The sequence below is a fragment of the Penaeus chinensis genome, chromosome 10, assembly GCF_019202785.1.
Source record: "Penaeus chinensis breed Huanghai No. 1 chromosome 10, ASM1920278v2, whole genome shotgun sequence".
NCBI lineage: Eukaryota > Metazoa > Arthropoda > Malacostraca > Decapoda > Penaeidae > Penaeus > Penaeus chinensis.
The window spans coordinates 30,347,041-30,354,910 of record NC_061828.1 but is presented as its reverse complement, the minus strand read 5'-3'; the positions used below and the strand labels follow the sequence as shown (position 1 = coordinate 30,354,910).

The window sequence follows — 7,870 nt, the reverse complement described above, 5'->3', positions numbered from 1 at the left end:
GAACAGGAAGACAAGGATTAAAGGCCCGGGGATCAATCGCTGACGCCGCGACGGTTTTATGACTATCGCAAATCCCTTTGTTTGAGCGAACAATGTCCTTTCTTTGATCCCGTAAAAGAGTTTATCGCAGGAGATTTCGAGATTTAGTTGCCGAAGATCGTAAAAAAATTGCCGTATCGAAATACGTTTCACGTCGACAAGTGATATGGCAAAAGTTAATCCCTGAACACCACGGTATATAAAGGTCTCAGGAGGTGTTCGGAAAGGTTCGTTGAGCGGCTTGCAACAACTCAACTGCTGTCATTTGTAGTGAAGGTGAAGTGCTATTGATATTATTGCACAAATAAGGAAGATAATGGTATCCAACATTAAGCTTGATTTGTTTATTGTTTCCTGCTGCTTTTCATTTTTTTTTTTTTTTTTTTTTTTTTTGCGTGGGTGATAAATGAAATGAAATTAAATGAGTCTGTAAGCGATTTTAAGCAGCTTGGTAGATTTTGGATTTTGGCAAAACACACGAACTAAATCATCTTTGCAATCTATCTCAGATGAACAATGGCTTAAGAAGACCACTTGTTTATGTGAGGCGCAGATTATTCTAAATTGGGTTACCAAATAGATCCTGATAAATAATGTCTTAGGAAAGGCCCTTCTGACGACTTCGTTGCTCATTTGTAGACAGAGGGAGACTAACCTGAGCTGTGGCTGGTCTGACCGACCTTAGTTTTTGCAACATATACACATATATGCATACATATATGTATACACACACACACACACACAGAAATATACTGATACATCATGGTTGTCTTCACCCGTAATCATGTCGTTGTTACAGCAAGCAGTCCAAGATGAAACGCCCGATGAACCTGGCGTTGGCGGCGGTGGTGGCGACGACAGCGTTGGCGATGCTGGCGCAGGTGGCGACGGCAGCGCACGCGAGTGTGTCTTTGATGAGCAACGGATACGAAGGGACTGTCGTGGCAATCTCCCCGTCCGTAGATGAACTTTATGCTATTGATGTCATCGATTCCATTAAGGTTTGTGGAAGAAGGAAGTGTGAGAAGGCGGGTAAAAAAAGAAAGGATGGAGGGAAGAATGAGAGAGAGAGAAAGAGAGAGAGAGAGAGAGAGAGAGAGAGAGAGAGATATTGAAAGAGAAAGGGCAGAAAGAGAGAGAGAGAGAGAGAGAGAGAGAGAGAGAGAGAGAGAGAGAGAGAGAGAGAGAGAGAGAGAGTGAAAGAGAGAGAGTGATAGTGAAAGAGAAAGGGGAGAGAGAGAGAGAGAGAGAGAGAGAGAGAGAGAGAGAGAGAGAGAGAGAGAGAGAGAGAGAGAGAGAGAAAGAGAAAGGGGAGAGAGAGAGAGAGAGAGAGAGAGAGAGAGAGAGAGAGAGATAGAGTGAAAGAGAAAGGGGAGAAAGAGAGAGAGAGAGAGAGAGAGAGAGAGAGAGAGAGAGAGAGAGAGAGAGAGAGAGAGAGAGAGAGATCGAAAGAGAAAGGGGAGAGAGAGAGATAGCGAAAGAGAAAGGAGAGAGAAAAAGAGAGATAGATAGATAGATAGATAGATAGATAGATAGATAGAGTGAAAAAGAAAGAGGAGAGAGAGAGAGAGAGAGAGAGATAGAGAGAGGCAAAAAGAGAAATGCAGAGGGAAAAGAAGAGCCAAAGACAGATAAAGGAAAAAGGGAAGACAAAAAATCCTCCCTCCCCTGCTCCCTGCCCTCTTCCCTCCCCCCTTACCCTCCCTCTCCCATTTCCGTCTCCTTCCCTTCCCCTCCCCCTTCCCTCCCCTTCCCTCTCCCTCACCGACCTCCATTCCCTCCTGCAGAAGACGATCGGCGAGGCTTCCGAGGTGATGTTCAGGGCCACTCGCCAAAGGGCCTTCTTCAGGGACGTCAAGATCCTCCTGCCGAACACCTGGACGAAGACGGCCTACGACCAGGTTGCTGTCACGGAGAACTTCCAGGTAGGAGAGGATAGCGTCCTTCAGTTGAGTTGATTAAGCCCTTAGAGTCTGCTGTTGTTGGAAGGATAGTAGTAACAGTACTCTTAACAATGCAATGAATGAAATGAAAAAAGTAGTGACGGCAATATCAATAGTAATGTTTATGATACATTAGTCAGAATGATGTGAATAACAATAGGCAATATGGTAATAACATCGATATCTATAACAACGAATTTAACATTAGCGAGAACAACTAAATAACAATAGTTTAAGCAATACATTAGTAACGAGAATAACAATAACACCGAATTTTACAATACATTATTAACAACATAAGTAATCAGCAATAAAAGTAACAACAATACCTACAACAACTATTCCAGGACAGTGACATCCGCGTAGACGTGAGCAATGCTGTCTATGGCAACCAGCCTTATACAGAACAGCCAGGTGGTTGCGGGGATCCTGGTCGTTACATCCACCTAACACCAGACTACTTGACAGACGACACTGAGGCAGCCAGGTGGGGCCCGCGAGGTAAGGGCGACCCTGTAAGGTGGACTTTTGTTCAGTAGTTGATATAAAGTTGTAGAGGGGATGATAATGGTATTTTTAAGTGGGTTAGGGGTGGTTACAGTACAGCAAGACTGGAGGGGGGATGGGATAATATATCATAAGTGGGTTTATGGTGGGTTTAGTACAAGATCTGAGGGGGGAGTGGGGATGGTAATGGTGTTTTAAGTGGGTTTATGTTGTCCTTAATACAGCAAGACTAGACTGGATGGGGTGGGTGATAAATGTTTTGAGTGGGTTTAAGCTAGTTATAGTAAAACAAAACAAGATAGAGTCTGTGCTAATAGTGTTTTAAGTGGGTTTACGGTAGTTATAGTACACCAATACCGGAGGAAAGTGCAGTACCTATACACAACACGCCCTACCGTCCTATCTCGCCGCGTGACCCGTTCCCCCGCGACCGAGCACTCCATCAAGCCACTCAAGACTCCTTCCAATGAGGCGCCTCCCTTCCTCCTCCTACAGACAAGACCTTCGTGCACGAGTGGGCGAGACTGCGCTGGGGCGTCTTCGATGAGCTCGGATACCCGGATGACCCCAAATACCCGCTCTTCTACCTGGACTTCTCGAATTTTCCCTTCGTGTCCAAGCCGAACTACTGCGCCAACGAGGAACTCACCGGCTCGAAGATGTAATGTAATTTGTGGATTTGTATATGCCCTTTTCATTGTTGTTTCCTATCTGTTTATTTGTCTATTTTTATTTCTCTGTTTTCATCTGTGTTTATCTATTTTCGTAGATGTTTATCTTCATCTATTTATCTTTCCATTTTCATCTGTCAGTTTATATATCTATTTTCGGCTATCTACGTAATCTATTTTCATCTATGTATATATTTTAATTTATCTATCTATCTATCTATTTTCATCTGTTTATCTTTTTTCACCATCTCTTTATCTATCGATTTTCATCTGTTTGCTTGTTTATTCATTTTCACCACTCTAAAATATTTTATTTGATCTATTTTCACCAATCTGTATATATATCGATCTCATTCTCTCCCTGTCAATTCATGTCTCTTTCCGCATGTTTATCTATTTATCTGTCTATTTGTAACAATTGGTTAATGGCTGTAGTAGATGCGATTCTGCTTGTAGATATATATTATATATACACACACACACAAACATATGTGTGTGTGTGTGTATCTGTATATAAATGTATGTATGGCTGTGTGTGAATATATATACACATACATACGTACACATATATATATTGTGTGTGTATGTGTGTGTGTTTGTGAGCGTGCGCGTGCACTGAAAGATGATTGTACATGTAAAATACTCCCCAAAGAGATTGCCATATCAATAAGATATTTCTCTAATATAACATCTTTATGAAGCACTATTTTTTTTTTTTTTTTTTAATTAAGCCCTGGGATTATTTCCGAGATTTAGCAAGGGGAAAAAAAACCGTTCAGTGTTGGAGATACCGCCTTGTGGCATGACTCAGCATCAGATAAGAGCTCGCCTGTTTAAAAAAACATTTGATAAAAAGTGTTCCTGTTTCATTACTTAGTATTTCCCCCCCTTTTTCGTACATTTCGTATCCGTTTTTTGAGGGAATATTTTTTCTTCCAATCTTTCTCTTCTCCTGTTATCTCACTTTTAAGGACAAGCCTCGTTTCCTCTCCTGATTTATTATCTTTAGTCATGGAGACACAGAGGACATAGCATGCATCATGAAATCGTAAAAAATATATTTGAAATCACGTAGTATAATTCATATAAAAGACCTGTCTTTATACACAGTCCCTATGATATATATATATATATATATATTTAAATATATATTTATGTGTGTGTGTGTGTGTGTGTGTGCGTGTGTTTGTGTATGTGTGTGTATTTAGAAACCATGCTTTAAAATTGTACATAAAACTTTACCATATATAGAAACCTAAACTTTACTCTCTTCAAAAATCCAAACTTTACATGCATACCCAAACTCTACTTTGTACACCAATCAAAACTTCACTCTACACTCACAATTTACTTGAACCCAAACATTCCTCAGTACACTAACTCACTTTACTCAACACTCAAACTTTATTCTCTTACAAATGTAAACTTTACACACAAACTCAAACTTTACTCCGCACACCAACCCAAACTTTATTCTACACCCACTCTGTACACCAACTCAAATATAACTCTACACCCAAACTTTACTCCACACTCAAACTTTATTCTCTTATGAATGTAAACTTTACACACACACAAACTTTATTCTCTTACAAATGTAAACTTTACACACAAACTCAAACTTTATTCTCTTACAAATGTAAACTTTACACACAAACTCAAACTTTACTCCGCACACCAACCCAAACTTTATTCTACACCCACTCTGTACACCAACTCAAATATAACTCTACACCCAAACTTTACTCCACACTCAAACTTTATTCTCTTATGAATGTAAACTTTACACACACACAAACTTTATTCTCTTACAAATGTAAACTTTACACACAAACTCAAACTTTACTCCGCACACCAACCTAAACTTTATTCTACACTCACTCTGTACACCAACTCAAATATTACTCTACACCCAAACTTTACTCTACACTCAAACTTTATTCTCTTACAAATGTAAACTTTACACACAAAATCAAACTTTTATTCTCTTACAAATGTACACTTTACACACAAACTCAAACTTTACTCCACACACCAACCCAAACGCTACTATAGACACAAGCCGGAGACTTATACTCAACCTCTCCTTTTTTCCACAGGGACAACACAACAGGCGATTTGTGTACCGAACTAAACGGCTTACCAACTGCCACTTGCCGGTTCGATCCTGATGCTACCCAAGCGGCTAATTCTTCCCTAATGTCTTATTACTATCTGAGTTCGGTGAGTTGTTTTTGCATTTGTTTTGTCGTTTGTTTAGATTTTGAGGTTGTTGTAGTGACTTGGGCTGTGTGTGTGTGTGTGTGTGTGTGTGTGTGTGTGTGTGTGTGTGTGTGTGTGTGTGTGTGTGTGTGTGTGTGTGTGTTTAATGGAAGTGGGTCTGCATTTTGTAATTGAAGAGTGTAATGGAGTTAACATAATATCAAAATGTTTTGGGAATACGTGTGTCTACACATATGCATGTAAATACGTACATACACATACACAAATACACATATATGAGCACACACACACACACACACACACACACACACACACACACACACACACACACACACACACACACACACACACACACAAACACACACACGGATAAGAGTAGGAGGCGATACTAAGAATAACAAATATACATACAGAAAGACGAAAAGAGACAGAAACGGAAAGTGCTAACGAAATGCTGCAACATGAACGTAACACAACGGTTCGTGCGTCACTGCCAACAAAGACAAATAAAAAAAGGAAAAGAAAATAAAAAAAATCCACGATAGGGAACCTTGGCTCTCTATGCTAGACGAAAAATATTATTCGTCTCTGTTCCTTATTCCTGTTTCTACTAAATAAATGAGGAAATCAAAGAACAAAACTAACGAGTAAGATAATCAGTATTGATGAATGTGTAACTAAATAAATGACTCTTGATAAAAAATATAAAGACGAAGAGAGACAAGAGACGAGAAACGCAAAAGGAACTTAACCTCGATGTCCAAAAAAAAAAAGTACGAATGAGAATGAACAACTTCACTCCAAGAAGATAATGTATTCGACACACTTCGAAAAAGGCTTCGAAACCCGCCAAGATTATACCCCATACGCTGTGAAATTACCCATTCTCCTTCACTAGTCTTATTATTTTTTTCTATCCACATTTATCACAGCGATCCCTGTGCAGTCTAATGTCGAACCGTCCTTCCAGATCGAGGAATTCTGCGACAGCACCACCAGGACCCCTCACGTCGCGGACGCCCCCAACAGACACAATGATAAGTGTGGCCGAAGCTCCGTTTGGGAGGTCATCGAGTCTCACGCAGATTTCACCGGCGGAGCGTAAGTTTTACCGCGAGACTTTCATAAAGGATACTGTGCTGTACACTGTCTTGTGTACGAGATATGGGTGTTTGGTCGGTATGGTTCGGCAGACCCTTTGTTCGTGTGGTAAAGAATACCCATTAATATATATACCCATGACAAAAAAATCTGGACTGTTATAGAATCATATGATTTTTTCGCAGTAAGTTGTAGCAAGCACTTTTGATGCAAATGAATGTCCTTATATTATGAACTGTATTCATGTTGACAAATGTATAAAAAGTATGAATGAGAATGAATATCTTCACAATATAAGAGATGTGTTTGACCGGTTTCGATTATATCTTCGTCAGAAATACGTATTTCTGACGTAGATAAAATCGAAACCGGTCAAATACATCTCTTGTATTGTGAAGATATTAAATCTCATTCAGCCCTTATATCAATGCTAAACCACCACGATAACCAGTATTAGCTTTGCGTAAACCTGGGCTTTTTTAAACAAAACATAAAATGAACGGAGGTATTACCAGATGGATACAAACATAACAGAGTAACATAGCAAAGGCCTCCTCCTTCAGGAACCCTCCAGTGAGCAGCTCCACGCCCACGAGATTCACTGTGGTACGTCAGGAGGAAGCTAAGTTTGCCCTCGTCCTGGACTACTCGGGTAGCATGGGCACCTACCAGAGGATACTGAAGTTACAGATGGCTGCCCGTCGATGGATACTTCACGAGGTGTCCATGGGAAGTTCTGTGGCTATTATCAAGTTCACGTAAGTGTCCGTGCGTGTGTGTTTGAGTCCTCGTAGTTTTAAGGTGTTCAAGTTTACACCAAGCTAAGAGAAACGAATATGAAAAAAAAAAAATGGAAATAATGAGATGAAAGTTTTAAAAAAATGGGCTCTTAAAAAGATAAATAATTCCACAATATATCGCATTACTGCTCAATACCGATACAAACAAAACAATCACTCTTTAACCATGCATACTGTACGTCTACAACCGTACACACACACACACACATCCCCCTCTCCCCATTCCCCCCCATAGGAGCACAGCCACGTTGGTTGCAGGACTCACCATCATCAACAATGACGCAACACGCCAGTCCCTTGCACAGATGATTGACAGCACGGCGGGAGGAGGAACTTGCATCGGCTGTGGACTTCAGATGGCGATTGGGAGCGTAAGTGGTGTGTTTGGTGTCGTACACTGTGTCTTATTAAGTGCCATTTCCTGTGTCTTACTTGGTGTCATGTTCTGTGATTCATTGTGTGTCATCTTTATGTTTCTCGTTATGTGTCATTTTCTTTGTTTTATTTGGTGTCATGTTCTGTGTGTTGTTAAGTGTCATATTTTGTTGTGTCGAATTTGCTGTCATTTCACGTGTCTCATTTAGTG

At 40.3% G+C, this 7,870-nt stretch overlaps 1 protein-coding gene across 1 annotated transcript in view; it reads left to right on the top strand.

Moving 5' to 3' along the window:
• Nucleotides 1–277: 277 nt before the first annotated feature.
• LOC125029938 (calcium-activated chloride channel regulator 1-like) overlaps nt 278–7,870 on the top strand; it is a 17,582-nt gene continuing 9,989 nt past the window's right edge. Inside the window, exons 1-9 of the mRNA XM_047620126.1 lie at nt 278–315; nt 839–1,040; nt 1,827–1,964; nt 2,330–2,483; nt 2,985–3,150; nt 5,260–5,383; nt 6,354–6,484; nt 7,048–7,242; nt 7,520–7,655. Of these exons, the coding sequence (XP_047476082.1) occupies nt 852–1,040; nt 1,827–1,964; nt 2,330–2,483; nt 2,985–3,150; nt 5,260–5,383; nt 6,354–6,484; nt 7,048–7,242; nt 7,520–7,655 (1,233 nt within the window). The 5' untranslated portion in view covers nt 278–315; nt 839–851. The remainder of the gene's footprint in view (nt 316–838; nt 1,041–1,826; nt 1,965–2,329; nt 2,484–2,984; nt 3,151–5,259; nt 5,384–6,353; nt 6,485–7,047; nt 7,243–7,519; nt 7,656–7,870) is intronic.